Here is a 22,195-nt window from a genome sequence, read left to right on the forward strand (position 1 = left end):
CGTTTCGGTCACATGCGACCTTTCTCAATGTCAAACTCGCATGTGACCGAAACGTTTGCCTTTTTATGATAAATTATATGATAGATGCTTATATTCATCATATTCACAGTGTGGGTGTGTGATCTCAAGCCCTTTCCATGACTGTAGATCACAGTCTCAGGCTTTGTAAATGCAGACCATTCAGTCTTTATAAAATGCAGATTTATTATGCAATTATACAACAATGAAAATATCACAAAAAAAATCTATTATACCACTTCATGGCTCATTATTAGTCATCTATGAGGTTAAATCATAAAACCAGTTAAGAACAAAACATTTCACCTCATAATCAAAAGAAAGGTTGCATTTCGTTAAATTCATTCATTTTGCTTAAATTATTCATTTTTTGTCAAATTTTTATTTCGATTTTTCTAAATGAGCCCGGCCTCATCTATTTATCATAATGTAATGCAAAAATGATGTGTACGGACACTTGCATGGAGCCATTGTATACACATGCATAAAAGTACACATTTGCTGGCTCTAATCCTACAACAAGTTCATTTATATAAATAGAAAATAAAATTGGTCCCAAAATAGATCCTTGAGGAACACCTGCCTTTATTATTAGAGGAGTAGAATTATAATTATTGACACATACTGTGTTTTTCCAGTCAAATAGTTTTAAAACCACTTCAGCTCTGTATTACTAAAACCTATACATTTGAGCCTCTGCAAAAGAAGGCCATGATCCACAGAATCAAATGCTTTGGATAAATCAAAATTAAGTGCAACACATGATTTTATTTTTTTATCATCCATAGGATCAAACAACTCAGCATTTTTTAGATTGTGATCTCACCTTTGTCCCGATAAAAGCAGATGTCTGATTACATGCATGTGCATTACTCATTGTGTGACCTCACATGCATCCACCCGCTGAAACGCTAATCTCTGGTATGAGTGATTTGCATAAATGTTTTTTTTTGATGGTTCTGATTGTAACATTTAGCATTTTGACTTCACTTGAATGTGGTCTGACGACTCAGGGAGGGGCTGAAGAATGTCATATATAAAGCACAATAAATGTAGAACCTGAATCTAACAGCAAACGACAACACCGCAGTATATCATGGACGGTAAGTTTCAATTTAGATTTATTTAATTTGTGCTGTTTTACTAGCAAGGCATTTTCTTAATTTTAACATGTGCTCATTTTTCGACAGAGTTGAAGCTTCGAAATGTCCACCTGCAGCAGGTCCTGAACCAGGTCCGGCACAAGACTGATGGTCTGAGCTCCAGCACTCTGGTGCTGCGCAGAGGACAGCCCTTCACCATCCTCATCAACTATGATGGACGGCCATATGATCCACTGAAGGATAAACTGGTCTTCCGGATTGTTCTAGGTATGTTTGTGTGTTTGTGCGAGTGCTAAATAAACGTGCAGCCTCATCTCACTCTCTCTCCATTACGATTCATCAGTAAATAATCATATTTTCCAAATGCAGTTATTCAAATCGCTTAGAATCAGCGCATTAGGAAAGACATTTAATTGATTAATTTATAAATATTTAATATATATACATATAAACCTGGATTTTGTGTATTTAAAACACATTCAGTTATTAGTACCATGTAGTTACCTTATATTACCCTGCACTTTTTTCTTTAGATAAGTACACAAAAGTGCACGCACTGTAAAATAAAGTGCAACCAAAGTATTTTGAGTGTAGGACAGATTGTCGTATGGGTTCTACACACGTATTCACTATTGCTTAACAGCTCAGAGCTTATAGTAAGTCAGTCTTGAAAGGTTATTGATAAAAACGAATTCCTTTATGGAGAACATGATCAGTATTTGACTTCCAGAGCCCTATTTTTGTGTTTAAGTCTGAACCCCACTGTGTTCACCGCAGGGCCGCTGTCTGAGGAGGTGCCGCTCTCTGTGTCTGGACAACCTTCTCCGTCTCAGTGGAGTGCCATTCTGGAGGGGAGCGGACCAGGCCATTCGCAGACCGTATCACTGTTCAGTCCTGCGTCTTCCTCAGTAGGAGTCTATACACTTCACCTGAGAGTCGAGACCCGCGGGAGCATCAAATCCCATGTGCTCGGAGAGTTCACGCTCCTCTGCAACCCCTGGTGCCAAGGTGAGCAGGGGGAAGAACTGTAAATGAACAATAGTATGTACCTGTATGAGTTTCTGTGTTCTGTTAAACACAAAAGAAAATATTTTGCTGAACAGTTGCTGGTCCCCATTGACTTCTATAGAATTAATTTTTTTTTTTTTTTCATACTATGGAAGTCAATGGGGACCAGCAACTGTTTGGTTACTAACATTCTTCAAAATGTCTTTTGTGTTCAACATAACGAAGAAACGTACACATTCAAGTCACTATGATATTCTGGTCTCTAGATCATAAGTTTAAAGCCTAGATATGTATCTCCTCAACAACACACATCATTTGAGAAATCATTCATGTTTGTAGGACTCGGCATAATCTTACGCTAAGATTTACATTGGAATTATTGTATATTTGAATATAAATGAATATAAATTGAATATTAACTTTGACCAAGGCTCAACCAATCAAATCTGATTGGTTGAGCCTTGGTCAAAGTTAATATACACACTGTCAGCTAATAAACTATATTACATGGTGAAAATATTATTTTTAAGAATATTACTTGATATACACTACAGTCTATAAGTTTGGTGTCTGTAAGATTTTCTAATGTTTATGTCTTATGCTAACTGTTATGTGATAAATATACAGTAAAAACAGTAAAATATTATTACAATCTAAAATAGCGAATAGTGAATATATTGTAAAATGTAATTTATTCCTGTGATCAAAGCTGAATTTTCAGCATCATTACTCCAAACTTCAGTGTCACATGATCCTTCAGAAATCATTGAAATACGATGATTATCTGCTCAAGAACCATTTCTGATTATTATCAGTGTTGAAAACAGTTGAGCTGCTTCAGATTTTTGTGGAAACTTGCATTTTCAGAATTCTTTGATGAATAGAAAGTTCAAAAGAACAGCATTTATTTGAAATAGAAATCTTTTGCAACATTATTAATGTTTAATGTCACTTCTGATCAATTTAATGTGTCCTCGCTGAATAAAAGTATTCATTTATTTAAAAAAATAAAATCTGACCCCAAACTTTTGAACGGTATAGTGTAATAATATGTTGAATAGTGATGTCTTTCATTTGATAGAACTTCACCTACATACGTACAGAACCCTTAGCTGTGGTAAAATCACTGTAATGCACGGCTTATTGCTTTCATTTATTGTCATTATACCAAACTCACCCTCTTCTGTTATTCTGCAGCTGATTCCGTGTTCCTGCAGTCGGAGGATCTGAGGAATGAATACATCAGGAATGACATCGGCCTGCTGTTTAAAGGCAGCCCGAGTAACATCGAATCCAGACCCTGGTCTTTCGATCAGGTGAGACGTTTGACTGTTGACTGATGGCACACTGAAAAACTGCTTCTCATTAAAGGTCCATTGTGTAATATTTAGGAGGATCTGTTGACAGAAATGCAATATCATATACATAACTATGTTTTCAGTGGTGTATAAAGATACTTCACCGATTAGCATTAAGCTTTGTATCAGTAGAAACCCAGTAGTATTTTCGAGTGACCGTGCTTCCCTCCCTCATGTCCCCCTGAGACGAGAGATTTCTGTATTGTTAGATTACAATAATATATATGTAATCGTCATTTTTTTGTGTCATCGGAGGCTTTTTTGTCCAGAGGCGAGAGACTACAGCCAGTAGGAGCTAGTTCCACGTTTTCAACCCGCCCATAGGGGGATCTCACGATAAAACGGCATCTTTTCAGTTTCGGGTCAGCTAGTAGCCCAGTTGTATCATTTCTTCCGATACTGCCCTCTGTAACCGGTAGGCGTGGCTTGGGAGTGGCAGTGGAGCAAGTGCATTCTGGGAGTTGTTGTCTTTCATCCACATGAGCCAAAAATACATTTTCTGACTTTTCTCAGTCTAGAAGGCTCCAACTTCTAAAATAATTTCACATTTCTACTACATAAATGACCAAATTTAAATACACATTTATCTTTCCAGCGGTGAATTATCCCTTTAATGAACCGTTATGTTTTTATTACCTTGGAATGAGCCATTTCTATCTACATACACCGTGGGTCCCCTTACATTGAAATGTGCCGACATGTTTCTACAGTGGCCCTAAACGGACAAACACGTTTCGTCACTATGTTGTTCTTCGTGCAAAGAAGCTAGCTAAAGTCAGCGAACAAAACACTGAAACAATGATGAACAAGTAACAATAATTTTCACAATAACATATCTGTCATTTTACTGAATAATTAAGTAAACCTAATTTCTTGATTTATCTTTGTAAAGAAACCTCATTGCTTAACTGGCTACTCTCTGCTATCTCAGACGACGACATTTTCCTGTCGGCCACCGTAACTTCTGGTGGTTGCTATTTGTAACCTTACCACTAGATGCCGCTAAAGCTTACACAGTGCACCTTTAACACCTGACACACATGTGTTTTCAGTATGAAAAAGGAATACTGGACATCTGTATGAAGTTGCTGCAGTTGAGTCCTCAATCTCAAGCTGACGTGAGGGAAGATCTTCTGAACCGCAGCAGTCCGGTGTACATCAGTCGTGTGATCTCAGCTATGGTGAGGAGGATCTCCTCTCATTCTCTGCTCTCCACTCACTCTCTCCATGTGCTCATGTAGTCTCTCTGTCGTTCTCATCAGGTGAACTGTCAGGATGATAAAGGGGTGTTAATGGGGAACTGGTCAGGAAACTACAATGATGGTGTAAACCCCTGCACGTGGTCCGGCAGCGCAGATATTCTCTGGAAGTGGTCAGAAACACAATTCAGCCCTGTGAGATACGGACAGTGCTGGGTGTTTGCTGCTGTCATGTGTACAGGTGCGACCAGTATGAGTTCTTACACTACCGTTAGAACGTTTGGGGTCAGATTATTATTAAAAAATAAAAAAATGAATATTTTTATTTATGCATTAAATGCATTAAATTGATCAAAAGTGGCAGTATATTTATAATGTTTCAAATAAATGCTGTTCTATTCATATTCTATTCTATTCTATTCTATGTGAAGCAGCACAACTGTTTTCAACATTGATAATGATCAGAAATGTTTCTTGAACAGCAAATCAGCATATAAGAATGATTTCTGAAGGATCATGTGACACTGAAGACTGGAGTAATGATGCTGAAAATTCAGCTTTGATCACAGGAATAAATTACATTTCACAATATATTCAAATAGAAAACAGCTATTTTAAAATGCTATAATATATCACTGTTTTTACTGTATCTCACTCTTTACTTTGATCAAATAAATGCTGCCTTGATGAACATTAGAGGCTTCTTTTAAAAACATAAATAAATCTTACCGACCCCAAACTTTCGAATGGTGTATCTGTATGTCCTTTAAAGTTTAAATTTACCCAAAAATCTCACAAACCGGTATGCTGTAATTTTCTGTGAAACACAAAAGGAGATGTTAGGAAGAAAGTTCAAGCTGCTCTTTTTCATACAGTGGAAATGGACGGTGATTTATACAGCCAAGCTCCAAGAGAGCCAATGGCTTTGTGTTTCTCAGATTGTGTTGAGTAAAATAATCTGTGTTTGGGGTGTGTAATTGTTATGTTTTTGGGTGAAGTATTCCTTTAATGGGTCACTGGTAATTGAATTAGTGCTGTTGATGATCGATATATAAAATGCATTTGTTTGTGTCACAGTAATGAGAGCCCTCGGCATTCCAACTCGAGTGGTCACCAACTTTAACTCCGCTCACGACACAAACGCGAACATGGTGATTGAGGAATATTACTCGGAGAAGGGGGAAAAGCTGCCCATCGGTGATGATAGCATCTGGTGAGTTACACCTTGAAAGCTAAAAAGTCTTCTTATTATAGTTATGTTGCTAAAACATTCACTACTTTTCAAAAGTCTGGGGTCGGAAATATTTTAAATGTTTTTGAAAGAAGTCTCTTCTGCTCACCAATGCTGCATTTATTTGATCAAAAATACAGTACATAACAGTGAAATATTCTTACAATTTAAAATAGCTTTTTTCTATTTGATTATGTTTTTAAATGTAATTTATTCCTGTGACCAAAGCTGAATTTTCAGCATCATTACTCCAGTCTTCAGTGTCACATGATCCTTCAGAAATCATTCTAATATAATGATTTGCTGCTTCATATTTTTGTGAAAACCGTGATAATTTTTTTGCAGGATTCTTTTATCAGAAAGCATTTATTTGGAATAGAAATCTTTTGTAACATTATAAATGTCTTTACTGTCGCTTTTGATCAATTTAATGCATCCTTGCTGACTAAAAGTATTAATTTCTTCCCCTCCAATAAACAAAACTTTCTGACCCTAAACTTTTGAAATGTACTTATTTTTATGTGTGAAGTCTTTTATTGTGTTTCTTTAGGCTCTGCTCCTTATTAGGATGCAGTGCCTTTACAAATAAACCTGAATTGATTGTGGTTGAAATGAATTGTTTCAGTGTTTTTAATCTGACAAAATGTGAGTTAAAAGTGTTTGGGCTTTTTCAGGAACTTCCATGTGTGGGTGGAGAGTTGGATGAAGAGGCCTGATCTGGATGGAGATTATGATGGCTGGCAGGTTCTTGACCCCACGCCGCAAGAGAGAAGCGACAGTCAGTCAATGCTAATGCATATAGAAAACTCAAATGCTTTTTATCCCTGCATGCGAAAAAGACCAATTGCTACCAATTGATATGATGCTGTTGATGCTAAAATATAAACTGAATCTGTCACAGGAACGTACCGCTGTGGTCCTGCTGCTGTGAAAGCCGTTCATGAGCAGAAGGTGAGCGCGCCATACGATGTGCCGTTCGTTTACGCAGAAGTCAATGCAGATGTGCGTAAAATAATCATCAGAGATGGGAAGATATTAACAACCAGCGTTGACAAAGACAAAGTCGGAACCCTGATCTGCAGCAAACGTCCCGGAGCCATGAAAATGCAAAACATCACGTCAGAATACAAAACTGAGATGGGTAAGAGAAACACTGAGAAAGAATAAGAAAAATACTTACTGTTCAATAGATTTTTATATATATATATAAAAAAAACGATTGATCCGATCCTATGAGCGGAAGTGGTAAGTCATCTATTTTTTAAGATGAAGTGTGTAATAAATCTACTATCAGCAGCATCAGCAAAATATAACAAATAATGGTTGATGTTAAACAAGACTTTGAGGAAATATTTTAAAATAAACTCAACATCAACCAAAGTCTAGTTTAATAATATTTTTAGTTTTTTCTATGCTTTTTAACGAGAGATAAAAAAATAAACATATCACCAGATATCATGATGAGATTATTTGAGAGTAGACTACGTCTGACGTTCTCGACTGAAAGGGATCACGCTAGGGAGCCTATCTTCTTCGAGCATTCTTGAACGAGCCAATGCGCGCAATGGCGACGTGAATTGCATCACGCGCTCCGCCCCACGAGACGGGTATAAATACGGAAGCGGATGCATACACCATCTGTCTTTCGCTTCGGAGCCGATCGTTCTCTATGACAAAATCTCTGAAGAGTGTTGTTTTCTACAACGAGCGAGTGTGTCGGTGCTTCTTCAGGAAGTCTCTCCCTGGCTGGTGTTTCTACAGCACGAGCAGTGGTGGTCGCGAGCTCTTTGAGGACTAAACTGCTGTTCTAACAGCATCACATTTCTATTTGTGTTTGTTTGTCTGACGGCCGGTTGAGGGCGAGAAGAGTGATTGCTTCACTGGTACAGGCTGCACCATCCCTGTCAGTGTTGCAGCGATCATTCCCCTGGGTGCTCCGGCACTGGTGAGAGGTTTCTCACTTCCTGAAAGAGCAAACACAAAGTTTGCGTCTTTTTTAAGATGTCATTCTGCCCGTGCGTGTCACGATTGCTACGTCACGTGTTTGGGGGTTCAGCACGCTGAGGCAGCTTTTGTGGACGGTTCATGTTCCAATTGCGGGAATATGACTGTCTCGGTGTTGAGATCAAGACTCGCCTTTGTCCGCGAAGGTGCAGTCCCCATTACCACGCCCCACCCCAGGGTGCCGTGTGGGATGGGTGATCAGTGATGGAGTTTCCGCCCGGTAACCATTCCCTGTGGGCTCCTCACTCCTCTATCACACCGATACCGGTGGAGCCCCCTGTTGAGAGCACTGGTCCCTCTGTAATGAACCGACCAGATGTCTCACTCGCGGCTCCCCCAGAGGACAGGATGCCGATCGCAGCATTGGAGGGTGAGCTGATCTTTGGAAATGACGACTCGGCTGCGTTATCCCCTTCGGGGAGTGTAACGTTGCCTGAGCCAGATCCTCAGTTGTCAGCTATGCTGACACGGGCCGCCGAGGCTGTCGGGCTCGAGTGGAACCCTCCACCGTGTCCCGCTCAGTCTCGGTTGGATGATTGGTATCTCGGGGCGGGCCGTGCTGGTTCTCAGCCCGCCGACCCAGTGCCCTTCTTTCCCGAAGTGCATGGAGAGCTTACTAGATCGTGGATGGCACCTTTTACTGCCGGAAGCGACCTGGAGAGTTTTCCCCCCCTCACTACCCTTGACGGAGGAGCGGTGAAGGGTTTCGAGGCTATTCCCCCAGTCGAGCGGTATGTCGCGGCGCACCTGCACCCGGCGGCTGCTGCGGCCTGGGCGGGAGATCTTAATTTCCCCCCTCAGGCCTGTGGTCGCTCGTCTGTTCTTACAGACAGAGCGTACAGAGCCTGTGGGCAAGCCACTTCCTCTTTGTATGCCCTGGCGTTGCTTCAGGTCTACCAGGCCAAAGCACTCATGGACATGCACGAGGGTAGTCTAGGCCGTGCGCTCACCAGTGAGCTCCGCACCGCAACTGACTTGGCTCTCCGGAGCACAAGCGTTGCGGCTTGCGTGATGGGGTTAGCGATGTCCACCCTGGTGGTCCAGGAGCGCCATATTGCACATTTTGCAAAGTCAGGGAGGAAGAGGAGTAAGTCTTGCTAGTCGCCCCTTATTGGCCCGACCGGTCCTGGTTCCCCGAACTCATACTCCTCTCGACAGCCCCTCCCTGGCCCATACCTCTGAGGGAGGACTCTAGGTGATCTACCACAGTCAGTCGTAGACACCATCACTTCTGCGAGAGCGCCCTCTACGAGGCACGCATATGCCTTGAAGTGGAACCTATTCGTTAACTGTGTTCTTCTCACCAAGAAGACCCCCGAAATTGCTTGATCCCCGCCGTGCTTTCTTTCCTGCAAGAGGGGTTGGAGCGAGGGCTGTCTCCCTCCACCCTCAAAGTGTATGTTGCCTCTATTGCCGCACATCACGATGCAGTGGATGGGAGATCCGTTGGAAAGCATGACCTGATCGTCAGGTTCCTGAGGGGTGCAAGGAGATTAAATCCACCTCGTCCCCCCTCTATATCCTCTTGGGACTTGTCTCTGGTTTTAACTGCACTGCAGAGATGTCCCTTTGAGCCACTACAAGCAGCTGAGTTAAAAGTCCTGTCTTTGAAAACAGTTCTCCTGCTCACTTTGACCTCCATCAAGAGGGTAGGGAACCTGCATGCATTTTCCGTCAACGAATCGTGCCTGGAGTTTGGGATACATGCCCAAGGTTCCTACCACTCCCTTTCGGTACCAAGTGGTGAACCTGCAAGCGCTGCCCCTGGAGGAGGCAGACCCAGCCCTGGCTTTTCTCTGTCCAGTCCGTTCCCTACGGATATATGTTGACAGAACACAAAGCCTCAGGACCTCAGATCAGCTCTTCATCTGTTATGGAGGCCAGCAGAAGGGAAAGGCTGTCTCAAAGCAGAGGTTGGCCCACTGGATAGTGGATGCCATCATTGTGGCATATGAGTCCCAAGGTGTACCTTGTCCCCCGGGATTGCGAGCTCACTCCACTCGGAGTGTAGCCGCCTCCTGGGCGTTGGCGCAAGGTGCCTTGCTTACAGATGTTTGTAGAGCTGCGGGCTGGGCGACACCTAACACGTTTGCTAGATTCTATAGCTTACGTGTCGAGCCGGTTGCTTCCCGTGTGCTCTCTTCACATAGAAGCCAGTTAACACCATAAGCCCCACTCGATGTGTCGGCTTGCTGCGCCATTCCCCTCCTATGGACTGAATATGTGCGCCATCTTGCTCCAGTTGAGTTCCCCTTTGGCAGAACCCTGTTGAGCTCCTCCATACCCCCTGTGGCTCGGACGTGGCGGAGCGTCCGATGCTGGGCCTACACCTCGTATGCGTTGGTAGAACTTGTGTTAGGCTGGGTCCATATTTTGTGATCCCTTCGGCGATCCCATATGTGTATTTTTCCACGGTACGGCTCCCTGCGGTGAGCCCGTGTCTTTCCCATATGTTGTGCTGCCCGACATTTCGCCCAGTCCATATGTGTATCTCTCACGATTCCCCCCTTCGGGCTGGATGTGGCTTCCGTAGCGTCCCTTCTTGCGGAACAGCCGTGACTTCCCTGGTCTAAGCCCTGTCCTATCACCGCCTCAAGATGCGGGAGGTTCAGCAGGCTTTTGTCTAGGCACTGGAAGGTGGCAGCTCTAGTGGCGTTTTCCAGGGTTAAGATCCCATTCAGTCGACGTCGACTACATCTGACGTTCTCGACTGAAAGGGAATGTCCTGGTTGCGTATGCAACCCACCGTTCCCTGAAGGAGGGAACAGAGGACGTAGTCCCTTTGCCACTATAGCTGGACCACTGCTGACTCCGAGTTACGCTCAGCTCCTCAGCGAAAAACAGATGGTGCTTGCATCCGCTTCCGTATTTATACCCGTCTCGCGGGGAGGAGCGTGTGATGCAATTCACGTCGCCATTGCGCACATGGGCTCATTCAAGCATGCTCGAAGAAGATAGGCTCCGTAGCGTGATCGACGTCGTCTACGTTCTCCGTTCCCTCCTTCAGGGAACGGTGGGTTGCATACGCAACCAGGACATTTTTCTTACTCTCTGAATACAATTGTGTATGCTCACACCAAGATTAAAAAAAAATATATATATTTATCCTCATATTTTGATGTTTTATCTACGTATACAATTGTGATATATTTATTTTCATATTTATGATTTATTATATTTAAATCTTTTTTTGTAATATTCTCTTCCAGCTCGATGTGGTATTGAAAGATCCGGTAGGTTTTAGCATTTGGCTTTTCTTCCCACATTAATACTGCTCTTTGATTGTTTAATATAACAAGTGATTATTCATGTCTTTTCATGCAGTTCCTCAGGGCATTAATAGATATCAAGATGAGAAAAGTATTTCTTACTCTCTAAACACAATTGTGTATGCTCACACCAAGATAAACAGAAATAATAACAAAAAGAAATAAATGCAAAAAATATACAAGTAATCACAATAATAATAATAATAATAATAATAAAATAAGTAGCCAAAAGTGATGTTGAGTCTATAGGAAAATTGTCAGCCCTTTTTTAAAATTGGAATACAAATTTGTTAAAGATTTTGTTAGCATATATTGCGTTGTTGTGCTTGGAGTCCATAGTTTTATTTGGGACAGTAACGCAATGAAACATGCCAAATTCTGCAGCCATAAGTTTTGGCCAGGCTGTCAAAGAAAACAATTATAAACACATGCACAAAACAAGAGAGAACCAACAAAATATTAATTACTGGTTATGTTGTAGTCAATGCATGCTTTTTCCCGTCTCAGCCTTTTGTTTTCTATGCATTTTTCTGAACAGAAAACTAAAACTGTAGCTGTAGTTTGACTTTTTTCATATTTTGATGTTTTAATCAAGCTTGTAGGGTCGTTATCTAAGTATGCAATTTTATGCAGCTATTTTTTTTTTTTTATATTGATATATTTTTTTTGTAATTCATCTTCATTTTAAAAATACTCTCTTCCAGCTCGAAGTGGTGAAGGTGCTAATGGAAGAGGCGGTACGTTTTAGCATTTGTTTTTTCTTCCCACATAATAATGCTATTTGATTGTTTGAGTGATATAACAGTGATTTTTCATGTCTTTTTAAGCAGTTCTTCAGAGCGTTGGAGTTTGTCTCCAGCTTCCGGAAACACCTGCAGTAGTCGGAGAAAACCTTTCTTTCAACGTCATAATCACTAACAACATGGCAATTCCAAAACTGCTGAGGAAATACGTGAACGCTCAGAACAAAGAGTACAACCGCGATCCCACTGGAACCTTCTGGGAGACTTATGATGATCTGACGATCGGCCCGAATGAAAGTAAGAATTCTGCAACCGATATTAAAATGCTTAAAATGAGTTAAAATGTACTTAGGACTAGTTGTTTTCCACATTTACTCTGCTGTAGCGGTGGGCGATTTGGCAGAAATATAATATCACGATTGAAATAATCAAAATAATTTACATTATATTACATTACATTAAATTATTCAATTACATTTGAAATTGAAAAAAAACACCTTCCTTTTTTTAAGTTAACTGGACAGCACTCGCATGCATCATGTGACTAAAATGTAACGTACTTCTGTCTGACACGGTTTTTCATGGAATGCACACTACATACTGTTTACATAAAAAAAAAAAGAGGACCTATGATGCTTTTTTACATGTTCATCTTTCTTTAGTGTGTAATGTTGCAAGGCACAAAGTCCCTCCAGCGTGAGTTCTTCTCTATATCAGTGTCAGTGTTTCTGAACTCCCTGAAACGTAGTCTTGAGTTTCTTCCGGGGACAAACACGTCACAATATTCCTCATTTAAATAATTAATTCGCAGAATAAAGGGGCGGGGCCTGGCTGAGTTAGTTAGTAGTGTGTTGAAACTGGCGGTTATGGTAAGAGCGGGACATTTCCCAAACACGCTTAAAGCGCTCGACCAATCACAACACACTGATCCAGCCGACCAATCAGAGCACAGTGTGCTTTTCAGAAGGAGGGGCTTCATAGAGACAGGAACTAAACAGAGCGTTACTGACAGACTGGGAAGAATTACGTAAAGTCACCTTTATTTATATAGCGCTTTATATGATACAGATATTTTCAAAGCAGCTTTACAGTGATAAAAGGAAAATAATTTAATGATGTGAACAGAGTTAATTTCGGCTGTTAAGTATGTATTGAAATGATTCATTAGGAATTGCGCAATCAACTCCATGATTCATGTCTATTGTACTCCACCAGCTGTGACTGTAGAACACGAGATCTCCTTCTACGAGTGCATGTTGAATGAGGCTATGGAGGATTGCCTGGTTAACCTGGCTGTGGTTATAGAGGATGTGAAGTCTCAGGAGAGAGTGCTGGCTTCAGAAGAGGTTAACATCAGCAGCCCTGCCCTCAATATACAGGTATTGGTGGCCCATCATATACATTATATATATATATATATATATGCGCACCGGGATGCACCGATATGAACATTTTTATCCGTGACCGATAACCGCTAATTTTTTATATTTCTAAGCCGATAACCGGTATATTGGCCGAAAAATCACAATTTTTATATCATTTCTGAGAGCCTGATTACAAAAACAAAAGTCTCACCATTAAAAGCCATGTCCCAAGCACACAATTATGATATTCTCATAATTTTATTTAGCTGATATGATAGACTTGCGCTACCCATGTTTGTATTTTCCTTATTTGTAATGATTCTAGTCATATTTCCAGCCATTTTAAACCATAATGGCGAACAGTGCGCATCTGAAGCATCTCAGCTGTAGGAAATAATCCATTATTTATCGGCTTTAATATATCGGCCAACTTTTCTTATCGGGACAAAATAATAACACAAAAAATTTACATATATCATCCGATACCGATATGGTGCCTGATATATCGTGCATCCCTAATATATATATATTATATTGATGATTAATGAACGCTGATTGGTCAGTGAAGGACTGATTACGACCAGAGATACTGCTTGATGGCATCGTGTGTGTGTGTGTGTGTGTGTGTGTGTATTTTCGGCGTGGTCTTTTAAAACAACAAAACAAAAACTCTTCTAGCACGTGTATTTCCCTGTGTCAGCTGTGTTGTCGATGCCTCGAGAGAAAAGAAAGTGCAGAGCGCGAAAGCACCAAAGTGACTGAAGGATTGCTGTAAAGCAGTATCTCTGGTGGATTTTGAGGGGTATAGTGCCATAAACCTCCATTCATTCTGCACTCGTCCTGTGAGCGCCCTCATATGGAACCAGAGTGGAACTGCAACCAGTTCAGAAGCCGGAAGTTTACTGAGAGTGGAAGTTCTCCCCTTATTAGACATTCTCTGGTAATACACAGCGCTAAGAAATCCAGTAAAGAAAGCATTTGAATTCGCCACTGAAGTAATAACATCGCTGCGAGATCTAGTGAGAAACATTCCTTCGTTATTAACGGATCAAACAGCGCTGACGTGGAAACCAGGAGAAACATGAATGTGCCATGAATGACCGTCAAATAAAGTACGTCGGTTTTATTTCGACATTATGAATAAAATTGCTTCCCTCAAATGTTAATCTGAAATAAAATAAACCTTTGTTTATACAGTGAGGAAAATAAGTATTTGAACACCCTGCTATTTTGCAAGTTCTCCCACTTAGAAATCATGGAGGGGTCTGAAATTGTCATCGTAGGTGCATGTCCACTGTGAGAGACATAATCTAAAAAAAAAATCCAGAAATCACAATGTATGATTTTTTGACTATTTATTTGTATGATACAGCTGCAAATAAGTATTTGAACACCTGAGAAAATCAATGTTAATATTTGGTACAGTAGCCTTTGTTTGCAATTACAGAGGTCAAACGTTTCCTGTAGTTTTTCACCAGGTTTGCACACACTGCAGGAGGGATTTTGGCCCACTCCTCCACACAGATCTTCTCTAGATCAGTCAGGTTTCGGGGCTGTCGCTGAGAAACACGGAGTTTGAGCTCCCTCCAAAGATTCTCTATTGGGTTTAGGTCTGGAGACTGGCTAGGCCACGCCAGAACCTTGATATGCTTCTTACAGAGCCACTCCTTGGTTATCCTGGCTGTGTGCTTCGGGTCATTGTCATGTTGGAAGACCCAGCCTCGACCCATCTTCAATGCTCTAACTGAGGGAAGGAGGTTGTTCCCCAAAATCTCACACTACATGGCCCCGGTCATCCTCTCCTTAATACAGTGCAGTCGCCCTGTCCCATGTGCAGAAAAACACCCCCAAAGCATGATATTACCATCCCCCATGCTTCACAGTAGGGATGGTGTTCTTGGGATGGTACTCATCATTCTTCTTCCTCCAAACACGTTTAGTGGAATTATGACCAAAAAGTTCTATTTTGGTCTCATCTGACCACATGACTTTCTCCCATGACTCCTCTGGATCATCCAAATGGTCATTGGCAAACTTAAGACGGGCCTTGACATGTGCTGGTTTAAGCAGGGGAACCTTCCGTGCCATGCATGATTTCAAACCATGATGTCTTAGTGTATTACCAACAGTAACCTTGGAAACGGTGGTCCCAGCTCTTTTTAGGTCATTGACCAGCTCCTCCCGTGTAGTTCTGGGCTGATTTCTCACCTTTCTTAGGATCATTGAGACCCCACGAGGTGAGATCTTGCATGGAGCCCCAGTCCGAGGGAGATTGACAGTCATGTTTAGCTTCTTCTATTTTCTAATGATTGCTCCAACAGTGGACCTTTTTTCACCAAGCTGCTTGGCAATTTCCCCGTAGCCCTTTCCAGCCTTGTGGAGGTGTACAATTTTGTCTCTAGTGTCTTTGGACAGCTCTTTGGTCTTGGCCATGTTAGTAGTTGGATTCTTACTGATTGTATGGGGTGGACAGGTGTCTTTATGCAGCTAACGACCTCAAACAGGTGCATCTAATTTAGGATAATAAATGGAGTGGAGGTGGACATTTTAAAGGCAGACTAACAGGTCTTTGAGGGTCAGAATTCTAGCTGATAGACAGGTGTTCAAATACTTATTTGCAGCTGTATCGTACAAATAAATAGTTAAAAAATCATATATTGTGATTTCTGGATTTTTTTTTTTTTTAGATTATGTCTCTCACAGTGGACATGCACCTACGATGACAATTTCAGACCCCTCCATGATTTCTAAGTGGGAGAACTTGCAAAATAGCAGGGTGTTCAAATACTTATTTTCCTCACTGTAACTATTACAATGTTAGGCTGCATTCATTTTTTTATATATATATATATATATATATATATAAGGAGCTGTTTTTGTTTTATATGCTCCTAAGAAGAGTCAAGTATAGCTCCATCATTTCATGGACAAAAAAGAGCCTCATTATACAATGGGTTGCAAATGCAGTTTTTATGTTGACTTTAAGAAACAACACAATATTTGTTTTTTCAGATTATTTTTTGTAAACACGTGCATCACTCCAAGATCATAGGATATTATGAAAATAGATTTTTGGCATAATTGAATTCAGAAGTAATAAAAGAAATAAAGCATTTTAATAAGAACCCTGTGTTTTCTTCCAGATTCAGAACGAGTCCTCGGTCATCATTAACACACAGCAAGTTGCCACGGTAACCTTTACCAACCCGTTCAACGTTGCAGTGAGCGGTGACCTCATCGTAGCGGGTTCAGGACTCTTGGAGGAGAAGGTTCAGATGAGGTACGTGAAGTGTTTCATTTCAGTTTTTAGAGTGATCGATCACCAAATAAATGCACAAAAATAACCATGTAATTCAGTTAAATTACTGTTTTAATTTTCACAGCCCCGTCTGCCATTGGTCAGTCAAACAGATAGCTCCGTCCCAGACACACACTATTGGTTGATACAGTGTGTTGGGCTGATGCTCAAACTAAATTGTAAAAATTTACCATGGTGACCATAATACCATAGTGACTTTACTTAGATAAATAATACAATAGTAATCATTTAAAAAGTAATTAAAGTTGTTCCTGACATTTGTGACATCTTTATCTTGTTTGTCTTTGACATCAGTTTCACTGCAGCTGTGTCTATTAAAAGTGTCAGTACACACTTGTCGGCCTGCATTTCAGAAGCACTAAAATCACTGGTTATTTCAGTTTCTCTGTGTGTATTGTGTAATCATATGCATAACACAGAAACTTTAGTGTACATTAATCTGTGTGTTAAACCTGCAGATTTGCCCAATTATACAATATAAACTCTGAGATTTAAAGTAGTGGACCAACAGAATTAAAGTTAATCTATCTTAAATGTAAATTGAATCAAAATTATGCTTTAAATGCAAGTTTAAGTTTGCTGCAACATAATTATTATATAAGCCTTGATTTAATCTAGATTTAAGATGAATCCTTATTGTTGTTTTGTGTAAATCACTAACCCTAAACATGAGCAGTAGTAATAGTGATTTCCCTGTTTTGAAATGTCCTGTTCTTTATATCTCAGGCTTACGATCCAGCCTCGAGAAACCATGAGGAGGCCCATCCGTTTCATTCCCAGGATGACGGGAGCCAAGATGCTTCACGCTAGTTTGGTGTTGACCGCTCAGTCCACCGTCCTCCGTGGATTCAAGACCGTCACTGTTCAAGCAGCTTAGAGGGAAACACCTTTTAGGGCTGAACGATTTTGGAAAAAAATCTAATTGCGATTTTGTTTTACCACTATTGTGATTGCGATTTAATATACGATTATTTTTTAAGCTCTTTATCTTTTCTATTATTCAACAAAAACAAGCAATAAATCATTGTAAAATCGGGATGGGAATCTTTAGGCACCTCATGAGCCAATCTATTTATTTATTTTTCTTAATTAATTAATCTTATTAATAAAACTTAAAATATTTAATTACATATGTAATTATAAGTAGGCCTACTTTTAAAAATAATTACACATAAATAAATTTTTTTTATACAATTACATGTTAGCCTAATAATTTTAACTAATATAGCTTCAAACCAAATAACAAAGAGGAAAAAAAAAAACATTACAAGGAATAAACAAAGAGTGCTTTCAGTATTTAAGAGTAGGCTGTCTGAACGTTTTCATCTCTTTTGAAATGATAAGATTATGATATAACTGACTGTGTTACATTTATTTAGCGTCATAAAAGCATTTTGAGATGCAAGTACATTTAACCGCGTAGACGGAGTCGCTCACGGCCGCATGCTCAAACCCTCTTCGCAAAGCGCGCATGAGAATTTGAAATTGAAAACAGCTTCGGTGATTTTCATATTTTTAATATATAAGCCAACTGCATTCCAAAAGACATATGATGCCTTCGTAGAACATTTGTAAGTAAAATACCGGCGGGCGAGCCGCGCAGGCGCGCATTACAAAAGTAACATCAAGCAAACCGCGCGTAGCCCTATCTCATATCTCATATCTTGTGTTTCTCATATCTTGTGCGTATCTTATATATAAATGCAATTAATCGTTCAGCCCTAGTGAACACTCAACATGAAATACTTAGCTAGTGGCTTGAAGCACCTAGAAGAAATGATTGCTTTCTATTTAAATTTCTTTCAATGTAATTGAATCAATCTGAACTGAACTGCCGAGTTTATATTGGAAAAAGCCTTAAAATAAAGTTTTTTTCATTATATTTCCATGCATTATGCTTGTTTGCAATCTGTCCACATGTATTTGCCACCAGAGGGCAGAATAGTGAAGCCATTCACACCGGAGACTCTCAGGTTCAGTGAGTGCACACTTACTGCAGTGAAAACATATCAAACACTGGCATGTTGAAACACATTACAGTTATTTTAGAAAAAGGCTGACAATGTATCATTGAAGAATATGAGCATTAAATAAAGACCACAGACTACACAAGTCCTTCTTTAACTTGAGGTAGTTTTGTGTCCCTTCATGGTTGGATTTTTAGTAAGATATTTTGACTTATTTTTGCTGCATGTCCTGGAAACGTTCGACAGTGCATTCATCCTTTTTTTTTCTTCTATTTTTATGCATATATTAAATTTTTTCCACCATTGTCAAAATATCTAACAGAACTAAAAGCCATAAAACATGGGTATATAGGCTATATATAATATATTATAAGAAGGGTATATATACATATACATATATATATATATATATATATATATATATATATATAATTACAACGAATTATAATCTATTAAGAATATATAGATAGGCTAGATCAATGTTCAGAATAACCTTTAACAGAATTAATTTAACATCGAATAATCTGACAGTACGATCTTCTTATCAACTCTCAAGAAGGGTTATATTTCTGGTCATGAAGAATAACTTCTATTAGATTACTATACTGTAAAGTACTCAATATAAAAGCTTGTAGCTAAGATCTCACATAAGAGACTGTTAGGTGAGCAGAAGACATAAGCAATCAATAATGGGTTTTAATAAATGAAACTGCATACGACTATACTTAAATACATAAACAGAATAACGAAAAAGAAAGAAAGAGAGAGTAGATCACAGAATGGCAAATATTACAAACAATTAACATTTGAGAGCCAGCAAAGAATCAAATCACCTTAAAGCAGGGGCAAACAATCTTAAACGCATCTAAATCTCGATAGAAATAATACTTAGTTGCATGGATCTTTGGTGCTGAATGCGCGTGTGTGTGTGTGTGTGTGTGTGTGTGTGTGTGTGTGTGTGATGATCCTCGCTGCATGGGTCCTGAGTTTGAAGCGTTCTGTTCTTCAGGAGAGCGTAAAGTTCAAAAGGTTTACTTGAAAGTAAAGTTGCCGGAAATTCAGGCTAACGCCCGTTTCACACATACTCCGTGTGCAGTGCGTGTGCGGTGCGTGTTGCAGTGCGTATGCAGTGCAGGAGCAGCACGCGCAATAGTGCTTTCACATGCTGCGTTTGCAGTGCGTAACTGATCCGCTGCTGGCTATAGACCTTATGTAGCTCCGCCCCTTTTCAGCGCTGCGCTCATTGTCTTTTGACTTCCGGTCTGTATTTTCACAGCGTTTTGCGTGTTTATTAATGAACGGCTCGTTTTAAAATCTTCCCGGTCGATTTACATTTGTTAAGTCATCTGCTTTAAACATTACAGTCCTCATGATAACTTTCGTTTACTTTACATTAAGTAAATCCACTTAAAAAGCTAATTACTCCTGGACAGAAATGCCATATTTATATACAGAGCGACCGCAAAACGGAAGTTAAAAGACAATTTTCCAAAGATGGCGGCGCCCTTGTTTCTCTGGTGCATAAGGTCTGCCTACCACAAATACATACTCTCAATTTGTATTTCAAATCAAGAAGTTATCAGCAACTTTTATTTAAAAAATGTTTTTTTTTGTCAGCATTGCGATTCTCTTTGTATACATATAGCCTACACTCTTTAATAGATGTATTCACGTTTAAACACAATTTAAACAACATATTATTAAATGCATTACTTCTATATAATTATATATTAAGTTGCTCAAGCAAGTGGTAAAATATTTTACCATGTAGCCTATTTAAAATCGCAAAGCCTACATTTTAAATTAAAACGTAAAATTGACAAAAACAGCAGACTCATACCCTTTCCTTGCATAATTTAAATCTTTATATAATAAATCTTGCATGTCACAAATAACTTTTCCACCTCCACGAATGAGACGAGTGTTGTTCATTATGTCGCCTTGTTGAGGTAAATTGTATTTTCCATTGATTTACCCCGGTCTTAACGTCTCAGCATTGCGATTCTCTTTGTACATACACTCTTTAATAGACGTATGCACGTTTAAACACAATTTAAACAACGGCAGCCTATTATTCAATGCATAGCCTACTTCTACTTATATTAAGTTGCTCAAGCAAGTGATACAATTTTTGTAGCCTACATATTAAATCGCAAACATTTTAAATTAAAACTTAAAATTGACAAAAACAGCCCACTTGCATGCCTTTTCTTTTTCATTTAAATTTTAATACAATAAATCTTGCATGTCACAAAGAACTTTTTTTTTTTACCTCCACGAATGAGACAAGTGTTGTATGTCGCCTTGTTGAGGTAAATTGTAGCTTTCCTTGCTTTACCCCGGTCTTGTGGAAAAAGTAGTATTTAATTAAATACATTTATGGTGAGATTACTACATTTTATTTCATTAATCGCATTTATGGTGAAATTTCTACATTTTCAGGTCAATATGTGTTCATTTTGACCACGAAACATGCGCTGTCACTTTAATTCAGCGTTTGCAGCACAGCAAAAATAGACTCGGTGCGGAAACGATCTCTGCACTGCTGTATACGCACCGCAACTGGAACGGATCGACGGACTGCAACCGTGTGCAGTGTGAAAGCTCTAACCTGTTAACATGGGTACGGAAAAAAATACGCACCGCATACGCACTGCAAACGGAGTATGTGTGAAACGGGCGTAAGTCCATTTCTCCCGGAGATAGAAATGAATGAGCACGGAAGAAAGACTAAAACGTAAGACAATACAAAACGTAAGAAGTAAGAACTAAGATGTAGGCTAAATAAAAAGAGATAGCAATGATCCATCATCTTGTCCTTTAAAGGGTTAGTTCACCCAAAAATGAAAATTCTGTCAGTAATTACTCACCCTCATGTTGTTCCAACCATAAGTCTTTCGTTCATCTTCGGAACACAAATTAAGATATTTTTGATGAAATCTGACAGAATTTTGACTCCTCCATAGGCTTCCAGTGTGACCGAAACTCACCGGCCCAGAATAGTTATTAAAACATCGTTAAAATAGTCCAAGTAACTACAGTGGCACTACATTAAGTTTATCATGCGACGAGAATACTTTTTGTGCGCAAAAACAAACAAAAATAACGACTTTATTCCACTTTTCATTTCCTTCTCTCTGGGCCTCGTAGTGTTTTTGCGCTGCGCGTCTGTGTTGCACGTCATCACGCAACACACACATGACCGGCGTCGGCCAATAGTGAGCCTACGTGGTGACGTGTAACACAGACGCGCTGCGCAAAAACACTACGCGAACCAACTAGAGGTCGAGAGAGAAGGAAATGAATAGTGGAATAAAGTTGTTATTTTTGTTTGGTTTTGCGCACAAAAAGTATTCTCGTCGCTTGATATACTTAAGATTGAGCCACTGGAGTCACTTGGACTATACTAACGATCTCTTTAATAACTTTTCTGGGTCAGCAAGTTTCGGTCACACTGGAAGCCTATGGAGGAGTGAAACATGGCTCAGATTTCATCAAAAATATCTTAATTTGTGTTCCGAAGATGAACGAAGGTCTTACGCGGTTGGAACAACATGAGGGTGAGTAATTACTGACAGAATTTTAATTTTTGGGTGAACTAACCCTTTAAGG

General features: G+C 39.8%; 1 protein-coding gene across 1 annotated transcript; it reads left to right on the plus strand.

Annotated features, from left to right (window-relative positions):
* Positions 1–1,114: 1,114 nt before the first annotated feature.
* On the plus strand, positions 1,115–18,247 carry LOC311301269 (protein-glutamine gamma-glutamyltransferase 5-like; the record flags this gene model as incomplete). Its single annotated transcript, XM_084426235.1, has 15 exons — positions 1,115–1,121; positions 1,209–1,388; positions 1,899–2,129; positions 3,327–3,445; positions 4,540–4,668; positions 4,750–4,927; positions 5,764–5,899; positions 6,592–6,695; positions 6,819–7,058; positions 11,131–11,154; positions 11,895–11,927; positions 12,021–12,230; positions 13,149–13,312; positions 16,441–16,577; positions 17,343–18,247. The coding sequence occupies 15 exons, from the start codon at positions 1,115–1,117 to the stop codon at positions 17,491–17,493; spliced, it is 2,043 nt and encodes a 680-aa protein (XP_084282361.1). The 3' UTR covers positions 17,494–18,247.
* Positions 18,248–22,195: the final 3,948 nt, after the last annotated feature.

The sequence above is a fragment of the Rutilus rutilus genome (genome assembly GCF_951802725.1).
Source record: "Rutilus rutilus genome assembly, chromosome: 12".
NCBI classification, from domain to species: domain Eukaryota; kingdom Metazoa; phylum Chordata; class Actinopteri; order Cypriniformes; family Leuciscidae; genus Rutilus; species Rutilus rutilus.